A 25033-nucleotide genomic window follows, 5' to 3' on the forward strand; every position below is an offset into this window, starting at 1 on the left:
AGAGAAGTGATTTTACCAGTAACGTGGTCTGATAGCTGATCCGCGTACATTTCCACGATTTGGATTGCTTCTTCTTCAGTTAAGTCAGGAGTTTCGTATAATGAAACAGAAACTTCTTTTCCATCGAAAGAGAAGGAGACCTCACCACGATCGTCTATAGTCAACGACTGGTCTCCCGCAGTGTCGTAAATCTGTGATGTTCTTTCTTCGTGAATTGTCGACAAAGAAGGTTGTCGCGCCAATTCAATTCTTTGTTGGGTTCTTGTTTTCTGGTCTTCAAAGCCGAGTAGAGAGGCAGAACTTGCTACAATACCCATGCAATTCCTAGCCTCACAAGTATAAGTACCCAGACAACAAGTACCATCCTACAAAAAGATGTTATGCTGTGTTAACAAACATTTTTTATTTACTTCTCCTGATGTTATTCTATGGATATCTCCTGGTTTTAGTTCCGCACCGTCTTTGTACCACTTCAAAACTGGAGGTGGCACTCCTATGACTTTACACTCTAAGTTAACAGCACCTTCTTCGGATAATACAGCTCGCAAACACTCCAGAAATTTAGGTTTCTTAAAATGTTTGGGGATAATAAGTTTGAGGAAACACGAGGTGACAGAGTGTCCAAATTCGTTTGTGGCAACACATTTCCACTCCGCTTGGTCCATAAATTCTACTCTGACTATATCTAAGTGTCCGACACCTAAGTTTTCTTTAATGGGGAAGTACCGCTCGGGTTCATTTTCTACAGGCTGGTCGTCTCGGTACCACGACAGTGTTGGTATGGGGGTAGTTACACTAACTAAAAAAAGCTTTTGTTGGTACTTTGGTTGTGGTTTTGCTAAAGTTACCTTGGACAGTAAATCTAAACGTTTCGTTAATTTTCGCTTCGGCACTCTTCAAGCCATGAATAAACTTAGGGGCTTGACTTCTTAAGATTAACTGAGCTCGTTCATCGTCATTAAGTTGACTTTGAATGTCCTCAACTGTTAATTCAGCTGAGCTTCTGGCTTCTCCCATGCAGTTCCTAGCAATACAACAATACGATCCCAAGGAATTTGTACCAGTCAATTGGTAAACATCCCCCGGTTTCAGTTCTTGTCCATCTTTGAACCATCGCAGTAGTGGTGTAGGTGACCCTACTACTTTGCACTCGAAAGAAACTAATCCTTCTTCGGTTAAAACCGCCTTAAGAGTATCCATAAATCGTGGTTTTCGGAAATGTTTTGGGACTAGAAAGTGGAAGAATTAGCTTGATTTTACTGGAAATACTGGATCTTACTAGACATTTTAACATCACATGTGGATATAGAAACAGAACCATCTTGGCTTGTGGCAACGCATTTCCACTCGCCTTGGTCTGCTGCTTCTGTCGGTTTAACTTCAAGCATGTACCCTCCTAAACCATCTGCCATTTGTCGATACCTGCTACCTGGAATTTCATCATTTATGCGGCCTTCGGAGTTATACCACGCCACAGATTTGGGCCAGGGAGGAACGGACACTAGAAGAATATGATAAAAATTGAAATGGTCTCAGAAGACGTTACCTTGGCAGGATAATAACAAAGGATCACTTATTTTAAGTGATTCGTTCTGTAAATCTCGGGTGAATATCGGTGGAGGTCCAGGTGGTACTGAACTGCAAAAAATTGAAATTTATGAAGAGTTAAAGAGCTCCCGTCTTACCTGTCGGCTGGCTTAAGGGATCCTTCGCGACTTCCCTTACCCACGACGTGCACTTTGGAGCTAGAGACAACTTTGCCCATACAATTGACTGCTTCGCACAAATAAGTTCCCAATGAAGTTGGGTCTTCTGGATTTGCAGTAAGAGCAAAGACGTCTCCCGCTTTAATCTCCTTCCCATCCTTGAACCAGCGAAGTAGAGGAGTCGGTACTCCTACCACCTTACATTCCAGAGATACAGTTCCTTGTTCCGTCAGAAGAGCACGAAGTTCTTCCAGGAACTCAGGAGGTTTATAAGTTTTCGGCACTGGAATGGAAGATTGTATTATGAGAATCTCTGTCTAGTTTTTTTGGCTAACCGAGTACGTTGAGATGGCAGGTGCTAGTCGCTTGTCCATACTCATTTCGAGCAGTGCAGGTCCATCTTCCGGTATCACTCGCTGTGACAGGGGCGACATCGATACAGTGGAAACCACCTTCGTTGACGAATCTTAGTCGTTCTCCTTCTTCCACTCCTTCTTCGTTGTGGAGCCATTCGATCTATACAAATCATTCTATTACGAACTAGACTAGTCTAATTTAAACCCCAAGTACGTCACCATCAAAAATAATAGTCCCGGTAACACACAATGAATGATCAATGAGGCCAGATACAAAATAAATAGAATATAAAATATAAAGAAACCGCCGTTACAAATAAGATAAACATGCACTAATGCACCTTTTAATGCACGTCTGGGATAAATATTTAAAAATATTAATTACCCAACATTACCCACGCTTTTGTAATAACAAATATTATTGAATACGTGCCAATAGTTTGTCGAAATTATTTTTGAAACATGTTTATGCTCGTCGCTTCATTCAAAATGCGTGCTAACACTTACCGTCAGTTCGGAACAGCTTCTTATTTCGACAAGAAACCTAGTTCTTGTGCCAACTTTAACGGAGAGGTCGTTGAGTCGTCGGAGGAACGCCGGAGGTTCATTGTCGTCAGGATTGCTCCCACTGTTTACCCTCAATTCTAAGTCTCTGGAAGCGATTCCTGAAGGCGATTTGGCCGTGACCGTGTACATTCCAGCGTCACTTTTTTTAACATCGTCCAAAGTGAGTTGGACTATGTTGGCCGTAATTTTGAGCCTTCGGCGGGGTTCGGGGGCTATAGGGGCACCATCTTTAGACCTGCAACAATTATCGCGGTTGGATAATGTGCCAATTTTTTTGAAGGAGAACGATTGAGATCATCGCTATTCTTCCGGTGATCCCTTTTAGAAACCTCTTGCAATCACGGAGATCTAATTTTAGATATTCATTCTGTTAAAAGAGTTATGTAAAAACGGAGTGATGTGAGGTCTATTTAAACCTTCTACATTTGAGATAAGGTCAATATTGAGACAATTTTTTTCTAACTAATCGGTAGGAGTTTATTTTTCGTGTCACAATGATTGTTCTTTTTGATGAATGAGCGCCATGTTTTAGTTTTGTTTGTTTTCCTCTCTTTTGGGTTTTTTCATCGCCGTTTGTTATTTATCTTGACTGTTAAAAGTGTTGTTTTAGACATGATCAAGAGATAAAACAAGAAAATTTTGTTAAAATTTTGCCAGTTTTGCTCAGTCATGATAAATTAAATAGAAGTCATTAAAAAAATCGACAATCTATTTGGGTCCATCAATAAAAGTGCGATTTAATGATTGCAATTTGAAAAACGAATTGCAGTCAACCATCCAGAACATGTACTCAGAACAAAACTGTTTATAATAAAATTCCATCACTTTTGTCCCAAATATGTCAATTTCTTTAATGAAGACAAAGAAAATATGTTTAATTTTGACTTTATGTGTTATGTTTAGGTGGCGTTATTAAAGTCGTTGATTAATAACATTCATTAATAAATAGTTTTTCAAAACAAAATTAAGCATTCATGACTCGTATAATGAATGTTTGGTAAAAGAGGGTCAAATGCGATTTACGATGGAATAGGAAAAAATATAAAACAAACGACATCTTCAAATAAACTTTTTTTTTGTACAAAATGTAAGTCTTGAAGTTTACGATCTTTCTTAAATTATCTGGCCAAGAAAATCTGAATCATGTCCAGATGCATTTAAATTTAGAGATCAATGCATAAACACAGTAATTACTGGCAGATAATAATTTATTATTGGCAGTTGGTAAATTAAAATATTTGTTTGTACATCAATAATAGGAATAATTAATTCTAAAGGCGCTTGCAAACTATAATTAAGTTTATTTCAAAAATTGATAATGAAAAGTGCAGCAAACGTTTGAGTTGTATAATTAAACAGGGTCAAGGTGAAAACTTCCTAAACAAACATTTGCTTGTAACAGGTGATGGATCGAAGCCAGATAATTAACCCTTTAGTCAATCAAAAGTCTTGATAAACATGCCGTGCAGAAACTCCATCAGCAGTAAACACATTTTTCATAATAAATCTCCATAGAAAATAGAATTGGGTCGGCGCGCTAAATGTTTGTAATTTTTGGAGACAAACAAATATTTTTATTTTTGTTTCTCTTTCGTGTTTGTTACGCTTGAAACAATATTATCGATCTCCAATAATATTGAAATTGGCGCTGCATCTAGACATGTGCCAGATAATATAAATTTTATGACGTCTAAAATAAGATCTTAGTTTTAGGCATGCACTGTCTTAGAGTGAACAAGTTTCAAGTGATCTTAACAAAAATAGTTTAGCCATTGATGTGAACTCTTTAGAGCATGTATTTAGAAATTCTCTACAATTACTGACTAATAAGTCATTTTTTATTATAAACTTTGCTCTAGATGTAAAATGTAAGCGTTACGAATTCAGGTAAACAGTAGTTTATTTTAAGGTACAATAATAATTATGTAAAGAATTTTAACTTGAGGGTTTTTAGACTAAAATAACCAAAAGTCTCACCCATCAGAAGACGAGTCATTACACTGGCTGTGGTGTTTTCCACTGGAACATTTACAACACTTCGTCACTTTTTGACCCATTATTTATCAGTCAGATTCGACACAACCACCATTTTAATCCGTCCCTGCATTATCCGCACTTTGAAGAAATCAGACAAAAATGTTAATAGAGCGACCTATTTTTAAAAAGTTTCACTAGTTAGTTGTGCAAAGCCAAATTCTTGATCTTCACTTAGGGCCAGGGTTAAAAATATGACCTACCAGTAAGTTTTGTTAAGAAACACAAGTTTTCTACAATATTTTATTATTTACTTAAAGTACAACAATTTTAAAGATTAGTTGGCAACTATTGCTTCCGGTTAGACAAAAATTACAGGAGGAGGTACTAAAAATACTAAAGCAAAGCACACAATATGTAAACAAAAGTGGCACTTGTTGAACTCATGTAAAAGTAAAACAACCGTGGAAGAGGGATTAAAAAGCACACGGATTGCGCGCTGCCAACTCAACGACTGTGTCTGAAACAGAAAAGCGTCGTTGACGTCGCGAAGTATCTGGACCCAATAATATTGTCCTTAGCGTATTTTTATCGTTAGTGAGAAACGACGTTATTATTACTTTCGGCTTTGAGTGGCATGGACCAATGTCGGTGATAATGTGATAAGCAAGAAAGGATATCTAACCATTTTGAAAAGTGGAATTTTCAATTTGTTGCTTCATCTGTATTTTTAGAATGTTATACTTTCAACATACATAATACCTACATAAACTTTCCTAGATAATATCTGTAACGTTGATCTCGTATTACAGCGCATTTAGTACAATTTAGAGTTTATGTTTCTTAATTTTGTCGGTTTATAAAAGACTGTTAATACAATAGATAAAGTCATAAAATGTTTGGTATTTAAAGAATTTAGCACCTTAACTAGTACTACAGTTGTTTTGGTAAATGTGCACTCTTATTTATGTAACAGGCTTACTAATCTTTTTTTTATTTATCGTACCTGTATCTGCCAAAATTGTGATCTATATTTACTCCAAAAGCGAGACAAAACCCAGAATTGTTATTAAAATATCTACATTCCATCAAAATTATTTACGCTTTTGGTGACATAATTAGCTATTTTTTGTTTTTCTGTTTCTTCTAAACCTTGTATTACTTCTATATTTTATACCGACTGGCCTTAAAAGTATTAAATAAAAATACTTGTAGTCAGATAAATACAAATATTCTGGTAAAATTCGTTTACAGCAGTTTTATTCGAAAATTGCGTTTTTAATAGATCTTTTACTTCCAATTTAGTTATAATATTAAAAAAAGACAGGGAAATTTTAGAGAATTTAATTCTTAGAGTAACCAAAAATATTGATCAATTTAAAATTTAACAAAGCTACTAGTTTTAAAATATTATGTATTTATTAATCGTCTCCAATTACAAACTTCTAGAGCATTTTAAGATCCACCCTTTCTTCATAGCAAAATGGAGATTATTATTGAAATCGGATTCGTTGATTGGCTCGCGTTGTTTTTATCTTTGGAGTTTTTATAACAAAAAATGCACCCAAACAATCAACTCCACCCTAACCTTTCATTCATTGGCTAGATGTCCGAAACTGATGTTCATTGGATACATTTCCAAGCTAATTAACGCACGTACAAAAAAAAACAATTCATTGGATGTCGATAAAAAAATACACACAAAAGTTATCAAAAAACTGTTTAATCATCGCTCTGATGATGTAGCATTGCTATCGAAACGCGCGTCGGCATATTCTTGACGACATTTAGTGTTTGGGAATAAATTATATTTTTGATATTTTTTGTCAACATCAAGATGTGATCCAAAAATTTTTTTTCACACTAAAGATAAGAAATGAAACTCTGGATTTGATTTGTGACCTTTTATTAAACAAACAAAAAAGTGTCCAATCACAAAATTCTTGAGCAATTTTTTAACACATAGTTGCCTTAATTTTTAGATCAGAACTTATTGTTAGTTCTAGTCTTAATTTTGAAAAACTTTGCTAAAAAAATCTGTAAAATTAAACATTGAATAATTAAATATACAAGTGTCTCGCGCCCTAGAAAGCAAGAGAAAGTGCCGACAACAATACAGAAAGTAAATTTTAAAACAAAAATTCATTAAGTTTAATAGTATTAAAAAGCTGGAGCAAAAGCTAGAGTAAAAGGGCATCCCAATTTCCTAGCCAACGAGACTGTAGGTAATGATGATAGTATGTGTTCATAGTTACCGGTTTTCATATTCTGTTCAGCTTCGGTATTGATTATTGTTTTTTAGTCTTAACTCATTATTTTTTGAGCTAAAAAATTTTTGTTTTGAAATTTTGGTTCAGAATTGTTGCCTCCATAAGCCCTTACTTACTCTCTGAGGCGCGAGTTCTGGCACATCCTGTATATCTCAAAAACTTGACGTTCTATATTTTCTCTATTACAGGTTGGAATACAAATTTTCAAAATTAAACTCAAACTATTTTTCGCACAAAACAAAATTATTTGTTCACTAAAGACTTTCTTCAAGTATGCTAGATAAACTGTTTCATATTTTATGTGGTAGAAATTGACGGAATATTGCCTCAAATGCAAAGAATAATTTTTGCTTAAATTGTATAACCATTTTCACATTTTTTTTAACTTCTAACTTCTTACTATTTTAATGAAGTAAACTAAAGTTTTGCACCCGTGTCTTCAATTATTCTGTTACTTAAACTTTCACATAAACTTACCAAATTATTTCCACATCGCTGCCAATCTCATACAACTCGGCGGAAAGCTCTGCCTTAGAATTTTCCAACACCGATACGCATTGTGAACCTTCGTCTCGAAATCGTGGGGGGAATTTTTCAAGTGCTGATAAATCTGAAGATTAAAATTTTCAAATTTTATTTTTGCAACTTATAAATAATAAAAATCATGACGAAAAGCCGCATAGAAATAATAATGTGTGCAAAAATTGTAGTGCTGCTCTTAATTCAGTTGTAATAGAAATCTTTCTGAAAATTAAATCCTTCAATGAAACGTTTCACTTTGTGTAAATGCAAATACAGAAGATAGTAATATTTATATTTTACGCAGATCTATTTAGCAGAACTGTAGTTATTTCTAGCTAGACTAAAAATACCAGCACAGTGAAAATCAAGATTTAAAGAAAAAGAGTATTTGGTTAAACCATGAATTGAAACTAAATATATGTATATTTCCTTATTCACAATAAAATTGTTCTGCGGTAAATAAGTTTTACGTAAGAGCGAAAATTTGGCAACGAAAACAGCAACAAACCAAAACGCGTTGTATTTCATCTATACTAGAATTTGGAAAAATACCTGAAGAGTTTTTTCAATATAATTGGGTTTTAAAGTTTTTGGGAACTAACTTCAGTTAAATAAATCATCTTAATCCAAGCAGAGTACGCTAAACTGTAAATGAAGACGAAATGTGTACACACAGGCAAGCTTTTTTTTAATATTTCGATAAAATATACAGTATTAATGATTTATTGTTTTATCTTGTGTTTACAAAAATTTGATTTATAAACTAACGTAAGAAGTTGAGTAAATATGACACGCACTGCGTCATAATAAAAAATTCTACAGATGATACATAAATAAATAAAAAAATTGGCGTATCTATTTATGTGATAGAAAATAAAACGTATAAGAAATTGGGAACACTACATAGATGCCCAAGAAATAAATGGCCCAACATCTGTTTCCTAGTCATTCTGATTTAATCATCAGGAAGAACAATTTCACTCTTTCTTTACACAAAAATAAACGTGACATCCCATTCTAAAAGATTAAATTGTAACATCAGCACTCGTAATATGTCACAATCATCCTACAAACTCAGTATTTTTAAAAAACCTGTAAAATTCTGTGGTAACAGATTTGGCAAAGCAATTGTGGCATTCTTTCAACAATCTCCGTGTTTTCCGATTGGTCATAGAAAAATGAAGGCGGCAAAAGGTATTTTGACTTCGACACTGACCTGATGCAACTTTCATTTTGAGACGACTTTCGGACGTAGATGGTATTCCGAGACAACGGTTCCCATGGGATCTGTACCTACACCGCACTCCGCCACAGTCGGCGCGAACTACTGGAGACGCTGGTGCGGACGTCGCCAAGCTTGAGCTAAAACAGGACCGACGTCAACAGCTCGAGGCGTCGTGACGCGAGATGTACTATGAACATGACACACATCATCAGCGTAACATGTGATGCATAACTTGATGGCTGGCGAAACCAAAAACTTCAGCAAAGAAAACAGTTTTTATAGCGCACCGATTTTTTACATTCTTTATTTTCAAGTGAAATTTTAATTTTGTGTAATACAGGCAACCTTACTTTTATTATTTGACGTTACAACGTAAAAAAGGGTAAAATTCGATTTTACTTACCTTTTTAGTCTTATTCTCTCCTAGCTCTTAATGGCCTCCCGTCGGTTCCAAAAATTTGGAAGGGTTATAGTATAAGCAAAAAATATTTCAAAAGAAAATTGTATTTCTTTATTAACCGAAAATTTATTACATTACAAATAACATTGAAATATGTACAAAAAAGATCTATGTAATAAAGTGGAATTATTATTATGTACAAAATTTTACATTCCTAAAAAGATTCTAATAAATTATAAACTAATAAAAATCGAATAAAATAATTTAACTTTAACCTTAAAATACAATGTTTTAAAAATTACACAACGGTTCTAGTGTTGAGAAACTTTCAAGAAAAAAATAAAAAAACTGGAAATTCAGTCCATCTGATCTAAAAGCGTAATGGTTTCTTTTCCTCTAGATTCCTCTTCTTCCTCTTCATCCTCCTGTAACAAATTATTAAACATTTGAAAAACTTAACTAAGAGTTACATACGTCAAATCCGAAGCAGTTCTGCATGTCATTATCGGGAGTCTCTTTCTTGGTTTCCTCGGACTTGTACACTCTCCTCGCCGACTGCAGCGCTTTTATTACATCTTCGCCGTTGAGATCTAGAACAACCAATAAAATATTTCATTTTTTTTAAACTGTTGTTCTTACCACTATCCGGCAAAATGCTTTCATTTAAAAGCTCAGTGCTGCCATCGCCGCCGACAACCATCGCCTGTTCTTCTCCATCTGCCAGTTGTATAACTTCCAGAACGACGTACTGTTGACCGTCGGATCCTTCAACAGCCATCATATCGATTTCTCCTTCTTCGTCCTCTTCATCCGATTCCATTCCAGGTATAACCTCGACTTGTTGACCGTCGATCATCTGAATTTTCTTCTGTCTACCCAATTTTAATTCCATTTGCTTTCTTTGGATGTTGGGATCAGGATCGTGAGCAGCCATGTGCCGAATCAAATTTCCTTTATGTCGGAAGGCGCGTGAACATTCAGGACACTCATGGGTCTTTTCACGTGGAGGTGGTGGGATGTAATCCGGGTTATGGTACAGGTTTTGGTGCCTTTTAAGTAGTTGTTTTTGACGGAAACTTTGATCACACTGGTCACAGTGATAGGGTTTTTGGTCTGTGTGAATGAGCATGTGGGACTCCAAGTGACGAGCTGATATCGATGCATATGGACAAAGATCGCATTTGTAGCACTTTTCGCCTTCGTGGGTTTTATTATGAACCTAAAACAATTAGTTTGATATCCCGAAAAAAGTGAGAATAGAAATACCAACCTTGTAACTGTAGCGATCAGGGAACGATTTACCGCATCTCTTGCATTTAAGAGGTTTGTCAGAGGTGTGAAGTTTTTGGACGTGAATTCTTAGGTCGGTTTTTCTTCCACAGGTGGTCGGACAAAACTCGCAATGAAAGACTGGTTTGTCTCCAACTAAAAATCTCGTCATTAGATGATGTCTGAGGTTTTAAAACCGACTTTACTGTTGTGAGTCAGCTTGTGGGCTTTAAGACTATTAGACTGAGTGAATTTGGTTTTACAGATGTCACATTCATAGGGTTTCTCCCCTGTATGTATCCGTAGATGGCGCTTCAGTTTGAAGGTATCAGGACTTGCGTAGGTGCAGTGCGGACACTAAGAAAAATCAGATACAAATTTGAAATTTATTGGAAGAATTTTTACCTGATATGGTCGTTCTCCGGTGTGGCACCGAATGTGGCGCTTCAGTTTCGAAAGCTCAACACTCGCATATTCACATTCCGGGCATTTATGGGGTTTTTCGTGGGTGTGCTTATATCTCACGTGTCTAACAAGCTCTCCTACAAAAGTTCTTGTAATAAACAAATTTAGAAGTTTGACCCTTTCTTACCTGAAGTGGTAAAAGCCGAATCGCAATATTTACAAGAATGCGGCTTAGTCCCAGTATGTGTATTAACATGATTCTGCAACGACGCCAACGTTTTGAAACCTCTTTCGCACACGCTACATTTATGTGGTCGTTCCTCGGAATGAGACTTCATATGACGAGACAAAAGATAGCGTTTAGGACTCGTATAGTTACAGTAATTACACATGTGGGCTTGGGAAACCACTTGCGACTTTCTAGGCAAGATTTTCACTATCTTAGACTTGTCATCGTCAGTTTCTGAATCTATGACGCCTGCTTCTTCTCCTTCATCGAAATCGTATACTGTCATGTCTTGTTCTCCGTCGGTTTGTTCACCGTCTTTCAAGTCTGATGGATCTTGGACGATTAGGACGTAACTAAGCTCGCTGGAATTCGTGTCGGCTGGAACCACGGTAACTCGCTGATACGCGTTTCCTGAGTTGATAAGGATCTGGTTTTCCGATTCTTGCACTGGCAGAGACTGAGAAAAGCAAGTCTTGAGTTTCGCAAGTATAAAGGTGTATAAAAAAATAAAGTTTTTTCTTTTGTAATGCGTTTCAAAAATAGAGACCATTCGAGCGGTGATTTCAAAGTAAACCTCTATTACAGTTAATTATGCAATGCACGCTGTATCAATGTGTAACATGAAAATGTTGGCTCAAAATAATGAAATAAAATAGTAACGTGACTCATTCGTTAATATTGGAAAAGACTATCGGAATATGAAAATACTTCTAACGAGAATAAGTGGAAAGTAGTATTTCAAATAAAAACACACTGCGACGATTTTATACAGATTTTGAAGTTGTGAAAAAATAGCGGAAATCGCTTTTCCTAAATTTATTTATTTGTTTATTAACCGTTCGTTCGTAGGCAGAGAATTAATTTTTTTATGAAATTTCAATTTATATGATAATAAATTCCACTTGATTTACCACAATAATTAATATTTTAATTTTATTGTTAGAAAAGAATGGAACTGATCAATGTTTTTGTACCTAAAATGAGTTTCTAAATTATTGAGAATATTAAATATTAACGTTTTCAAAGCGACCTTGGCAAATTGATTTTAAATTAAGGTTTGATCTAATAATTAAAATTGTATCTACCTCTTCTCCTTCTTCAGTTTCCATTTCCTCTTCATTATGGGGATTAATAATAAATTCTTCACCTTCATCGCCTCCAGATTCAGAAATTCCTGTCATCACTGTCATGACAGGTTGTCCATCGCCTTTCGCTTGGTAATAATAAAGCCCAGCTTGGTCAACAAAGTAAGTTCCTTCTTCACCTTCCCCTTCATTATCTTCTCCTATAATTGAAACCTTAGCAACAAATTAACATTTGATAACAAGAATTACCAGAAACTTGGTGTATGGGGGCATCATTTCCAATCTCCTTCTGGAATCCTTCCAGATAAGACTGTATTTCAGTAACATTTTCAGAAGAGTCAACCCCTTCAAGTTTGATGGGATTCTGCGTGAATTGTGCAGTCATACTGCACGTTTCCTCCCTCTGTAACGCAAAAAACAAGTTTGAAGAGATTTAATTTGAGTTAAGCGGCATTTCCCTCCAAATCCAGCGTCTTCAAAATCGGGAAGTGTTTGCAATGTATGCTGCCGCCATTTTCCCCTTTAACTGCAGCTGCGTTAAAAATAGGACGCCAAGTTTCTTTTCAAACACATTAGGCCCCGAAAGCCCCAAAACCCCCTTTAATTTCCTGACAATCCATACTTGACAAAGTTAGATGTAGGGGGCATTTCAACAAAAATTTCGGGAAATTAGCACGGTTGGCGCTGTCATCAACGTGGAGAAACGATAAAGGGGAAAGTGTCGCCGTGCATAAAAATACCGATTTTCCGCGTTGTTGTGGCTAGTGGAGGCCTCAATTCGTGCCAAATTGTAGGGAAACGAACGCTCTTTTTGGGTTTTCGAGGATTTTAAGGATAGTTGTAGGGTTAGGTTTGTATTTGTGGAAACTCAACTTACCTTTTAACTCCAAGAATGTCCTGTGAGGGCGTATCGCAATGGCAGCGTCTGTTCGATGTACTCAGAGATGGCGAGGCCAGCGGAGCAAATAGGACACGGAGTGAAGCAAACTGCGCACGCGCCAAAGGAATTGTTTAGACCAATCGTAAAAGTTGAACTAAGGGCGGGTGTTTTAAAATCGTGGCCGTTATTATTAAACAATGGAACCAAATCCCACGAGAAATTCAGCCAATGGCGCTCTTGAGACTATCATAAAGTAAAACGCACTAAAAATATATGAGAAAATTGGAGTTACAGAAGCTGAGGTTGCTCAAACACAGTATTTTTAATTCGGCGCATCCACCAAATTTATTATTTCACAATTAATTCAAATTCTACGACCTCTGAATGAATAATAATCACGCAAGGTCATTACTTTTTAAGTTCATATTGATTCAATTTTTTTTTTATTTTATGACTTTTTGCAAAGTAATATTTTCCCTCATTTATTATTACTGATATGAAAACATAAAACATTGCATTTGAAGCAAAATATTTATCTTACATATCGTTAATCTTTTTACCTAATTTTTAATTGAAGCTCCGTAAAATTATTTATTTTGTTATAAAAAGTGATCGTTACGAAAAATAGAAGAACGAGAATACAAATGAACACGCCGACATTAAAACCACGAAAGCAATATTGAATCCAATCATAAAGCCCGCGGGTTTCGTGGCGTAGGCTATTGAACCTACCAACATTGCAAAATGAAATCCCCTAACAATTGGCGGCGTGAATTTTACCAAATTTTAATATGATTTAGCATAGTTTCATTAGTTCATTTTAATTAGATCAAGAACCCGAATTAGATAAATCGAAATTCTGCATTGGATTGCCAGAAATAACATTGATAATTGAATAATATTTTATCCCACAGAACTCTGGCAATTTTCATCGCATCACCGTTGGTCCCTGCTTGTCACTTGTTGTCAAAACATTGTTGTTTAGGTTATTTCTTTTTCGAATTTTCCACCTAAAGACATTTGGTAAGTGTAACATCTTACAACAATCGTAAATTATCGTTTTTATTGCAGATTATTTTGGGCGTGTGTTTATGTGTTTGGCCTTGAAATATTCTTAGAACCTATTACACTTTTAATTGAATTAAACACATTTTGAAAATGGCAACTTTAGAAGACAAAATTCTTGGTGAAAAACTACATAACTACTGCAGTAGCAGTAGTAGTGAAGAAAGTGATGGTGATTCTGATTCAGAAGAGAATAAAAAGGGGCCTGAGACTACAGAGCCAGCAGCGCTTCCAGAGATCAATAAATGGGAGGGTACGTCCAGTAACACTGGCCCCAAAGGGGTTATCAAAGACTGGCAAAGATACAAACAACTTGAAACTGAAAAGAGGACAGAAGATGAAAAAGAAAAAATCGCGCTAATGAAGAAACTTACGCTCAGTGTGCAATCAGCTTTAGATGAAGAACGTGAAAAAGCGGCTTTGGAAGATCCTGACTTCGCGGAATTGCTAAACGATGAATTTCTACTCAACTACCAGAAGCAGAGGATGCAAGAGATGATGTTACAAACCAACCACAACTTAAAATTTGGTAATGCATCACATTTTGTAACGTCTTTAATTCTACTATTTTCTTACAGGTCAAGTGTTGGTCCTTGAAAACAGTGAACAGCTTTTGGACGCCATTGATAAAGAGAACAAGTCTGTCACTGTTGTTGTTCACATTTATGAAGAAAACATTGAAGCATGTCGTACAATGAATACTTGTTTGAGACACCTGTGCAAAGTTTACATAAACGTAAAATTTTGCGCGATTGTGGGCTCCAGGGCTGGCATGAGCGCACGCTTTAAAGCAGAAGGTGTCCCTGCTTTACTTATTTACAAAGCTGGACAACTTGTGGGAAATTTCATAAGGGTTCAGAATGATTTGGGAAATGATTTCCAACCTGAGGATATTCAGAGTTATTTAGTGGAACATGGAATGCTTGAAGACAAAAGTTGCACGCCTTTGTTGATCAAAGATGATGCAAATGATAGTGACAGTGATTAAACATTGCCATTTTCACCATAATCTGCCCATTGCAATGTCAAAGTTTCAAATATTCTCATTTGATCTCATGAAAGAGGCTATTAAATGTACAGTATCAGGTTTCTTGATCTGAATTTTTGATCAATGTTTATTTCAGTTAATTGTATATTTTGATTTAAAGCTAAAACTATACAACTTTAGTGGCCAAGTTATGGATGTGCATTTTGATGTTAATTTTTTGGACTTGTGTGGATTAAAGCAATGTGCTTGCAGACCAATGCTAACATTTTTCTACTTCTCTTACTCTTTTTATATCGTGTAACAAATGGAGCAATAGTTGTAATAATGACAAATATAGTATATTTATAAAAATAAATCACAATTCTTTTCTCCCATACAATATTTCATATATCATTTTCTTTTTCTCAATTAAAGTCTTGTATTGAAGGTAGGTCTTCAGCATATCGTCAAATTCTTTGCAGGATACTTGGTGGTACTTTTCCTTTTGCTTCTCTAAATACTGGATTTCCCTCTGACACTCTTCTTTCTGCTCTTCTATATCTTTTATTAATTCTTGATAAGCTTCCAGTGAGTGAGAAGTTTCCATAAATATCTGAAATCTTGTTTTGTGGTCAACAATTTTACATTGAAGAGCACACAGTTTTGATTTAGCTTCACACTCCTTTAGTTTACTGTTGCACTTGTCTGGAAGTCCCTCTAACTTTAACTTGACCAAATCTTCCAAAATCTTTTGCTCATCCAATAAGTTTTGAAAATACAACTTCTGCTGTTCTTCTAGCTTGGTCTTCAAATCAAGTAAAACATGGTCGTCGCTACAAAGCTCCCCAAAACCACTGACTGAAGACACAGAATTAACACTAACACCAGTTAATTTATAAAACTCATCGCAAATGCTTTTGTATTTGTCCTCTAAAGCAAACTCCAACACTTTTTTAAGCCTTGAAGACTCATTGAAAGTTAGAGACTCACTGCTAAGATTCGTAAGACCGAGAAGGGCGTTAGATTTTTTATTCAAACCGTCGTCCAGGTTAATTGTCTGGGTACAACTTTCTCCAAGATATATTTCCTGCAGCTTTGATTTGAGCTTTGGGTCCATTGCATCAGAAGCGGTTGTGTCTTGGAGAACATCGTAGAGGATTTTATATCTTGATGCTTTGTTTTTCAGAACTTTCAAGAACTCCTTCAAGTCGTTAAGTTCTTGAACTTTGGAGAGTTCACAGTCTACGTTTTTCTTCAAAAGTGGATCAGACATTTTAAATACCACAAAAAAAGAACATTCTTGACATTTAAAAGCCTTTTGTTTGAAGGCTTGGTTGTTTTTTGACGTTTATTTCAGTTTTTCGAATTTGAAAGATGTCCAGATGACGCTTCGCTTTTCACACTGTAGCGGATTCTGGTGGCAGGTTTGGTTACTATTTTGTTGACACATGACGTCATAGTTTCAGGTAATTATTTTTTACCCTAAATCGTCAAATTTACGTGATGTAAGGTTACAACGCAAATGTAATTTCTCAATTTGTGCCAATTAAAATTAATAAAAACACACAGACTCAATAAAGTTTAAAAACCGGTGATATTTTTTTTCTTTTTTGAAATACCCGCTGAATTAGAAGCAAGCGTCCTATCATTCCATTGGTGATTCTTATCGTACCCATAATTCAAAGTGCGCCTAACTTCTCGTTTCGTAGCATTCAGAAATACCGGGTAGATTTGGGCATGTATTAGTTATCTCATTGTTTCTCGTTATTGTTGTCTTCTCAGTCTAGTGTTAATAAAAGAAATACTCCTTGAAATGACACATCATTAAGAACAGCTTGGCGCACGTTAGACTAGGCCACACGAAGATGGAGGTTTCGTTTGTTTTTGCGCCTGTAATTTCGCACGATGAATGGGCAAATGTTCCTTTGGAAATAGCAAAGAAACTCGAAACTTTCGTCACCGATAAATTCGATGAACTTATAACTTGCAAAGCTTTATTAGAAACTACGCGACGTAGTGCTGGTAAGTTTCACCACCTTTGTTTGATAGTGTCCCTAACCCACGTTTTTAGAACAAGTCAAAGCTGAGTTTATCGCCCATTTGGAAAATGTCAGTAAAGAGAATGAAGAGCTCAAAGTACGTCTTCAGACAGCTGCTGACACCGTAGCTGAATTAGAATCCCAAATAAGTCAAATTACCAACAATGTGACAAAGCTGCAAAGCACATCCAACCGCTTAGAAACTGAAGCTGCTGAATATCGCCATCAGCGAAACATGGCGATCGACGAACGCGATGAACACATCAAAATGCTTCAACGCAGGAATGCGGAGATTGAACGCATGCAAGCTGATATTTCCACCCTGACAAGACAGCTGGAAGGGGCTGTTAATGCTAAATGTGAAGCTCTAGCACAGGCGGACGAAGTAGCGTCGATGAAACTAAGACTGGAGTACCGAGAAAAGAGGATAGAGCAGGAAAGACAGCTTCTGAATAGCCAAATTGAAAGCTTATCTGAAGATTTGAATGTTAAAACTGAAGAACTACTTAATATGAGACGTGACAATACTTCCAGATGTATTCAACTTGAAACCAAACTGACTGAAAAAAATCAAGAATTAATTGTTGCCAATGAACAGATTAAGGCTTTGACTGATCTTAATAACAACTTTGCTGCCAGGAATGAGGAATTATCACAGAAGTTGATGAATCAGAGGGAAACTGATTCCAAGATGAATGAGTCTTATTTGCATGAAATTGAGGCCAAGACTAAACTAGCTAATGCATATAAATCCATGTGTGAAGAGAGCCAACAGCATGCAGAAGGTCTCAAGGAGGCTCTGGCAGAGGTATTTTTACTTTCATATTAACTAATTAGATTTTTATGAAGCGTCAGGCAAAGTTGTTTATATGACTGAGCATTTTTTTTAGGTTCAACAACTCTTGAAGCACGCCACTGAACAATACGGAGAATTAGAAACAAAACATAAAGAAACGATGTTAACTCACGAGGAAATCTTGGCCAAAAAGAACGAGTGCATAACAATGTTAAAGAAAGAACTTGAAGTAGCAAAAGAATTAGTTGACAATTGTAAACAAGATCAGTTACATAAAGACATTGAAGGTGCGTATAAATTTGTGCGAATTTAGTTGTAATTTTCAGTTTCCAGGATTGTCACCAACTGCAGCTTCAGCCTCTCGTTTACTCAAGTCTGGGATGACCGTGACGGAACTTTACGCACAATATGTAACAATTTCCGAGCGGCTAGTAGACATAGAGAAAGAAAACGCGCACTTAAAGAGCTACATCAATAGCATTGTCCACGAAGTCGAAGAAAAAGGGCCTCTTATCAAGAAACTTCGAGAAGATTATAGCAACGCTTTAGACGCCAATGAAATACTGAAAAATTCCAACGACCGCTTGTTGGGCGAAATTCAACAATTGCGTGAAGCAAATGCGCATTGTACAAAACTTGAAGACGCCGTGACAAGAGAAAATTCAAGGTACAAGAAAGAAGTAGCAGATTTAAGTCGCCAAGTCTGCCATTTGCTACAAGAGATTGAAAATTCTCGCGCCGGTTCCTCCTCTACTTCCACCGACATGGATCTAAGTGACAGTGTTAGCTCGGCTGATATTATAACGAAGAAACTAGTTACTTTTAACGATATATTCGAATTGCAAAAGAACAACGAGAAGTTGCTCGCCATTGTGCGTGAACTGACACAACGTCAAGAAGAAGTAGAGTCATTTGACCCCGCTGCGATCTCTGCTTTGAAGAAGAAATTCGATGAACTGTGCGAATCTCAAAATGAACTTCTTGAAGAACGCGATCGCCAGAATAAAATGATGATGACTTTAAGTAATCAGAGGGATATGTATCGGAATTTGTACACACAAGCTGTTAAAGCTACTGGTGAGGAAGTTCCCTCTCAATTAGAAAGTTCATTCGCTTTGAGGGACACTACCATGGAAAACGACAAGAGCCAAAACGATAACGAATCTCAAAGTGACGATAAGATTCAAGAACTCGCTCAGTCTATTGAAAGCTATAAGAAGAAAATCGAGCATTTGAAGAACGAAAACGATACATACAGAAAAGAAAAAACTGCTAATGAGAAAATCCTTCTGGAACAGCTGGAGAACATGAGAGCTGAAGTTAAAGAGTTGGTCAAAGCTAACTGCAAACTGTCTTCACAGCTAGAGAACAACGAAGAAAAGTTTAAAGTTGCGCAAAATAACATCGAGATCTACAAGAAACAGATCAACGCGTTGGAAAAACAAAATAAAATTTATAATGACACGATAATCAAACATGAACAGGCGATTACGTATTTAAAAGATGACACTATGCAGTCGCAGACCAAACTATCAAGAGCGGAAGTGATGTTGGCAAACCTTCAAAAAGAAAATGCTCTGTTGAAAGACGCCGAGATGCGTTTAGTCCGGGAACGAGAAACCATGAAACGCGAATCGCACACTCAGAATATGATCCAGACCAACATAGAACTAATTAAAGCTACTTTGGAAAGAACAGATGCTGAAGGCAAACTTAGACTAGAAGCACGCTTAGACGAGGCTCATCGCGAATGTGCTGCTTTGAGACGGCGCCTGCAAGAAGAACAGGATCGTTTCCGGCAATTGACCGCACATTTAGAAAAACAGACTGAAATTGCCAAACAACGCATGGACGAAGAGGTGGAAGAAGCCGACAAACTGAGAAAAGAATTGGCTGTAAATAGAGACGAACTAATAGAAAAAGCCAATCAAATTGAAGATTTATCGAAGAAATTGAAGACTTCGGCGTTTATGCTTCCAGAGTCTAACGTTGACGCACGTAGGATTTGCGAATTGGAGCAGCAACTCAGTGATTCCAAGGCCGAGATCGAAGCTTTGAAGTCAAAATTGAAGACCAACAAAGACGCGTCTGAGCAATATTTCAACGTGGCCAGCACTGCGGAGAACCAAATGAAGATTCTCATGGAACAACAAAAAGAATACGAGGAGAAAATCGACGGTCTCAAGAACACAATCAAGCAGCTGCAAGAAAAGTGCGCGGAATTAGAAGGAGAGTTGTCGTTACAAATGGACGACCAAGATATTGCCAACGCGAGCACTAGAAGCAAATCCCATCAGTTGGAAGAAGAGTTGAATGTCAAGACCATGGACTTACAGACTGCGAGAGAACAGTTGGAGAACACTAGAAACGAAAACAAGTCTCTCATTGAAAGTCTCAAAGCAGTCGAGAATAAATACGCTAGAGAAGTCATGTTGCATTCTGCTGATTTACAAATGCTCACGGATTTGAAAATTGAAGTTGAGAAAGCCAAGGGCGATCTAGATGAAGTGAAGAAAAATAGAGACTGCGCTTTGGAAGCACTCAACCAGAATAAAATTAGTTGGGAGAATCAAGAAAGGATAATTCAGAAAGAAAAGGAAGAGCTCGAGACCCGCTTTAAGAACATTGATGCTCAAAACAGCCTCTTACTCGACCAAATTCAAGCTCTCAACACGCAACTCTCATTGCTTCAAGCGCAAGCCACTGCTGATCCTAACCAGTCCTTGGGTGAAACTTCAATGAACAGATCTTTGGCAGAAGACGAAGTAAAATCTTCTGAACAATTACTAACAATTATCAAATATCTGCGCCAAGAAAAGGATATTTCTGTTAGTAAGGCCGAAATTATTGAAGCCGAGTACGAAAGATTGAAATCCCAGTCTGAGATGCTCACGAAACAACTGGAAGAAGCCAAAGCAGCAGTTGAGGCAGAACGACAGAAATCAGAAGTGTCTGTAGTTACAGCGGCTAAGCACGCTGAAGTTTTAAGAAAAGTGGAGACGTTGAACGCTATTACAGATAGTAATCGAGCTCTGCGTCAAGAACGAGACTCCTTAAGGACACAAATTAACGAATTGAGAAACCGGGTCGAAACTCTGTCTGCTGAATTGGCTCCAACTCAGGAGAAGAACAGAGAATTAGGAATTAAAGCAGAAGCCATGCAAACGGAGAACATTTCGTTGCGAACAGAATGTACGAAGTGGCGACAGAGAGCACAGATGTTGATTGAAAAGTCTAACAGAACTAGTCCTGAAGATTGGAAGAAATTGATGAATGAACGTGAAACTCTGGCGAAACAGTTAACAATCGAAAGAGGTAACGTTGCGAAACTAAACGATGAAATTAACACTCTTAAACAGGACAAGAACAAACTTGAGGATCAATTGAAGAGCTTGAGAGCGCAAGTCAGTACACAAGCAGAAGATATAAGTCGATTAAAAGAAGAATCCGCGTTGTTGCAAACTCAAGTTCAGCAACTTACGCAATCAGTGGAGCAGGCGCAGGAATCTAATAAGCGGCTAATTGAAGAAAACAGGGTACTTACTGAGCACACTGCTGGAAAAGATGTAAATATAACAGAGCTCAAAAACAACTTGACTCAAATCCGGAAAATTGCGAAGAAGTACAAAATTCAGTGTGAAGATCAGATTAACGAAATTAAAACTCTGAAAGAAGAAAAAGAACTGAAGGAAAGTGAACAGTCTTCCAATGAACGACAATTGCAAGAGCAACGCAGTGAGTTAGAGGAGAAGATTAACCAGTTAGAACAAGGTAGCAAAGAAGTAAATGAGAGACTAACTCAGCAAGTAGCAGCTTTAACTGAAGAAAACGAAAACTATAAGAAAGAAATAGAGACTCTTAAACAGGGTGCTTTAGATAGAGAAGATAGGTTTAAAAATCTCTTCAAAAATGCAAAAGAGAGGATTGTAACTTTGACAGAACAAGTAAATACTTTGAAAAATAAGTTGGGCGGACAAGAAGGATCAGGATCTTCGACTGATAATGCAGAAGAGGGCACTTCTTCTGGTGGTAATAGTGATCTTCTGACGAAAATCGACAATTTAGAGAAAGAAAAAGCTAACATCTTGGCCGACAAACGTCAGGACAATGAAAAGTACGCTTCAGAGATTGAAACTTTGATGCAGAAAGTCACTCAGTTACAGCGACAGTTAGGACAACAAGGTTCAAAACCTAGTACTAGCACAGGGTCGGAAAAACCGGCCAGTGATCCACCTACGGCGAATATTAAACCGATGGCGGGTATGTATTTTTTTACTGGTTGTGTAACTTCTAATGTAAACACTTTAGGACACTCCACCAATACTCAAACACAGTCCGTGCCAATTCACCCATGGCGCAGCGGCGAAACTCCTCTAGCTAGCATAAGACCCATGTCCCAGCAAGTTAGAACCGTCACCGTTTTACCAACGAGTCAAAGTCCTAGCGCCGTTATGGTTCCTCCACAGCAACAGGTATTTCTAACACCATCACTAGATTTGTCTGACTGTTCTTTGACAGGTTCATACAACTGGATCCAGTACGATAGAAGCACTTTCTAGCAGTAGCCCTACTAGTTCGCACACAGATTACGTCCCCGCGACTAGCTCAGCAAGCCCGGCAATGTTAGGACCACGGCAAGTTGTTGTTCCTCCCACGCAGTCGTCTCAAGACACCGAAGACGAAGAAGCTAACATGCAGGTAGTTTTCTCTGTATACAGTTGATCGTAAGGTCAAGAGTATGGTTTCAGGTACAGGCTGCTCCTCAACAGCAAGCTGTTGCTTTAGTTCTTCCAAGAGTGGAACCACCAAACAGTGGACCAACTCAAGAACAAGGGACGAGTAGCAGCAGCAGCTCGAATACTGTAACAACCACACAAGCTGGGTTAAAACGGCAAAGAGATTCCGATACGGACGTAGTAGATGATCAGGCGAAAACTCAGCAACAAAGTAAGAGGAGTAGAGTACAACAGGCTGGGACGGTGAGCGACAGCGGCCTCCTTGAAGTTGAATATCAAGTGCCCACGAGTAGTCAACGAGACCATGATGACGACAATGTTATTGTTGTTGAGAGTGACGAAGAAGGTGGAGCTGATGAAGGGGAAGGAGCTGATGATGAACCGGATGATCCTGATACCGAAGGGTACGACATGGAGGGAATGGTACGTTGATGACTAAAACTGGTGAAATGTTTGAGAGTTGTTTTCTAGGAACAAGACAACTATGAAGATGCTGACTGTCAAGACGTTGAAGACGAAGAAGGCGGTAATGAAGTTGAAGTGATTGAAGATTCCAGTGAGGTACCAAATCAGAGTGAAAGATCAGCACAAGAGGGTACTTCTCAAGGAGAAATAATCGAACCGACACAACCCGAAGCCACAAGTAGCGGGACGGATGGTACGTTGATTAAGTGTTAATAAGGTGTTGGTATAGTCGCGGAATTATCTCAGAAGAAACACAGTTTGTTTCTGGGTAGTAATTCTGCATCTATAGTTTTGTTTATTTTTGTTTTAGTTTGTTTTGAACATTGTTTTATTTGCTTTAAGGGGGCCCTGGTGGTGTAACCTTATCCCAAGCCTCGACATCAGTCTCCATGACAATGCCTTCCTTCTCACGAACCAGACCTATAGCCCCACTCCCATCTAGACAGCAGTCTCATCTGTTATTGTCGCACGGTCTGGAAGAAGGCGGTGATGATGGTATTGTTCCATCAACGCCCACGTTGTTTGTGCCGAGAAGATCTGACGGTTTCGGTGAAGCCGTTAGTTCTCCTCATGTACCAACGAGCGGGAGGTTTACTTTTAACGAATCTGTTCCGCCAAACACTGCCGGTTCTAGTGAAGTCGTTCCCGAGCAGACTTTAGAAGTTTCAAATATGGATGAGAACAGTATGAATTGTTGCAAATGGGATTTTCTGTTGTTTAACGGGTTTTTCTTTTGTTGTAGGCACGGGTAGAAGTGTTCCTAGTACTCCTTTGCAAGCGTCGCCCCAGGAAGCCATTCCGGGAGGCGAGGAGCAAGGATCCAGTCAAACTACCCAGTCTGACGGTAAATGAAATTATTCAGCAATTTTGTTCATTTCTTGGAACAATTCGTTTTTATATTTGTCAGTCGAGTTGTTAATTTTATGCCATAAAAATAGAAAAAAACTGTAAATTCTCATGTTTTCTTTTAATTACATAAGTACTAATAGGACCTTCATTGGTTCAAGATCATTAAAAACCTTCTGAAGGAATTATAATTTTTGTTTACTTTGCGGCAAGTTGATTTCACCCTATTAAATTACGGAAGTTTATCATTGCTACAACATAACAAAATGTTGATATTATTACAGCTGAAATTCCGTCGATAACTGTTAGCGGCGCCGACGACGATGAGCCAACGGCTGAAGGAAGTTCGGAGGAATGCATGGGACCCCCCAGTGTGGCCGGAACTTCCGCAGAAGGTGTTCAAGATCCCAACCAAGGAGACGAATCCGAAGGTTACGATGGAGTAAGTTACACTCTGGTTGTTTGAAAACAAATCTCATCTATTTATATTTTCAGGTAAGCTCAGAAGGAGAGAAGCAGCCAAGCACTGAAGAAGGCGAAGAAGAAGGCCGAGAAGCTGAAGCTTCTCCCAGTACAAACACACGGTCGAGGACAACTCGTGGAACAGGAGCAACAGCGCGTCGGTCTCTTCGTCAAATGCCATCTCGAGGAATGTCCAGATCCGGACCCACACCTATCGTATGGGGTGATCAAAGAAATGCCCCGCAACAACGATATTCAGGTTGGTTCTATTTGCACGGGTGTAGTTCAAAAGTAAAATTTTTTTATTAGATGGACCAAGAGGGCGACCTAACATACAGTCAAATTATTCATCAAGAGTGGCAAGACGTGCTAGAGGTAGGACACAACGTCCATATGGAAGATTTTAGATTCATCATTTTCATTTATAATAATCATTCCAATTTATTGTATGTTCGAAGTTTATACATATTATGTAGGCTACTGAGTACTTTTTTATTAATTTCATTTTGTATTCACTTCAGTGTAAAAAGTTTTATATTTAGGTAGGAATTTAATGTAAAGATAGATTTCTTGTCTGGACAACTAAAACTTCATTTTGAGTTATGAAATTTCAAGGAGTGTTAGTTAAGCTTTGTGTTTTTTGTTTTCCATAGATAAATTTTCGTCATAAAAATAAAAAATCTATATAAACACTGTTTTATTTACAATGATTAATAAATTATTAACATATTACAAGACAACTATTCTAAAATCACGAGTTTTTACACAT

At 37.4% G+C, this 25033-nt stretch overlaps 5 protein-coding genes across 8 annotated transcripts in view; 2 read left to right on the forward strand and 3 right to left on the reverse strand.

Annotated features, from left to right (window-relative positions):
* LOC148179348 (uncharacterized) overlaps positions 1-8709 on the reverse strand; it is a 54061-nt gene extending 45352 nt beyond the window's left edge. For all 3 annotated transcript variants that reach the window (XM_088050301.1, XM_088050300.1, XM_088050302.1), the window contains exons 1-10: positions 8612-8709; positions 7351-7483; positions 2570-2864; positions 2042-2222; positions 1686-1989; positions 1547-1638; positions 1280-1501; positions 849-1229; positions 411-799; positions 17-365 (exon numbers count right to left, since the gene is read on the reverse strand). In XM_088050301.1, coding sequence (XP_087906427.1) covers positions 17-365; positions 411-799; positions 849-1229; positions 1280-1501; positions 1547-1638; positions 1686-1989; positions 2042-2222; positions 2570-2864; positions 7351-7483; positions 8612-8627 — 2362 coding nt within the window. In that variant the 5' untranslated portion in view covers positions 8628-8709. The remainder of the gene's footprint in view (positions 1-16; positions 366-410; positions 800-848; positions 1230-1279; positions 1502-1546; positions 1639-1685; positions 1990-2041; positions 2223-2569; positions 2865-7350; positions 7484-8611) is intronic.
* A 399-nt stretch (positions 8710-9108) lies between these two features.
* On the reverse strand, positions 9109-12967 carry LOC148179349 (uncharacterized). The gene is made up of 10 exons (XM_088030561.1): positions 12886-12967; positions 12258-12411; positions 12009-12208; positions 10882-11380; positions 10695-10831; positions 10496-10646; positions 10291-10445; positions 9660-10239; positions 9495-9610; positions 9109-9445 (listed from the first exon to the last, which is right to left on the reverse strand). Exons 2-10 carry the CDS (start codon positions 12391-12393, stop codon positions 9377-9379), a joined length of 2043 nt encoding a protein of 680 aa, XP_087886687.1. The 5' UTR covers positions 12394-12411; positions 12886-12967; the 3' UTR covers positions 9109-9376.
* Positions 12968-14046: 1079 nt separating this feature from the next.
* On the forward strand, positions 14047-15296 carry LOC148179350 (phosducin-like protein 1). Its single transcript, XM_088030630.1, has 2 exons — positions 14047-14482; positions 14532-15296. The coding sequence occupies exons 1-2, from the start codon at positions 14047-14049 to the stop codon at positions 14939-14941; spliced, it is 846 nt and encodes a 281-aa protein (XP_087886756.1). The 3' UTR covers positions 14942-15296.
* Positions 15258-16358, reverse strand: LOC148179351 (uncharacterized). Its single transcript, XM_088030629.1, has one exon. The coding sequence runs from the start codon at positions 16191-16193 to the stop codon at positions 15297-15299; it is 897 nt and encodes a 298-aa protein (XP_087886755.1). The 5' UTR covers positions 16194-16358; the 3' UTR covers positions 15258-15296.
* Positions 16359-16573: 215 nt separating this feature from the next.
* Positions 16574-24761, forward strand: Mgtor (nuclear basket protein megator). 2 transcript variants are annotated; one of them, XM_088050550.1, is made up of 13 exons: positions 16574-16942; positions 16992-17767; positions 17850-18042; positions 18089-22015; positions 22064-22227; positions 22274-22453; positions 22504-22914; positions 22963-23149; positions 23299-23640; positions 23699-23800; positions 24087-24244; positions 24298-24523; positions 24574-24761. In XM_088050550.1, the coding sequence occupies exons 1-13, from the start codon at positions 16786-16788 to the stop codon at positions 24669-24671; spliced, it is 6921 nt and encodes a 2306-aa protein (XP_087906676.1). In that variant the 5' UTR covers positions 16574-16785; the 3' UTR covers positions 24672-24761. The 2 variants fall into 2 exon arrangements, with proteins under 2 accessions (XP_087906676.1, XP_087906677.1); XM_088050551.1 differs by lacking the exon at positions 23299-23640.
* The last annotated feature ends 272 nt before the right edge of the window (positions 24762-25033 follow it).

Source organism: Gnatocerus cornutus, chromosome 2 (assembly GCF_029298725.1).
Source record: "Gnatocerus cornutus isolate USDA-ARS CGAHR chromosome 2, icGnaCorn1.1, whole genome shotgun sequence".
NCBI lineage: Eukaryota > Metazoa > Arthropoda > Insecta > Coleoptera > Tenebrionidae > Gnatocerus > Gnatocerus cornutus.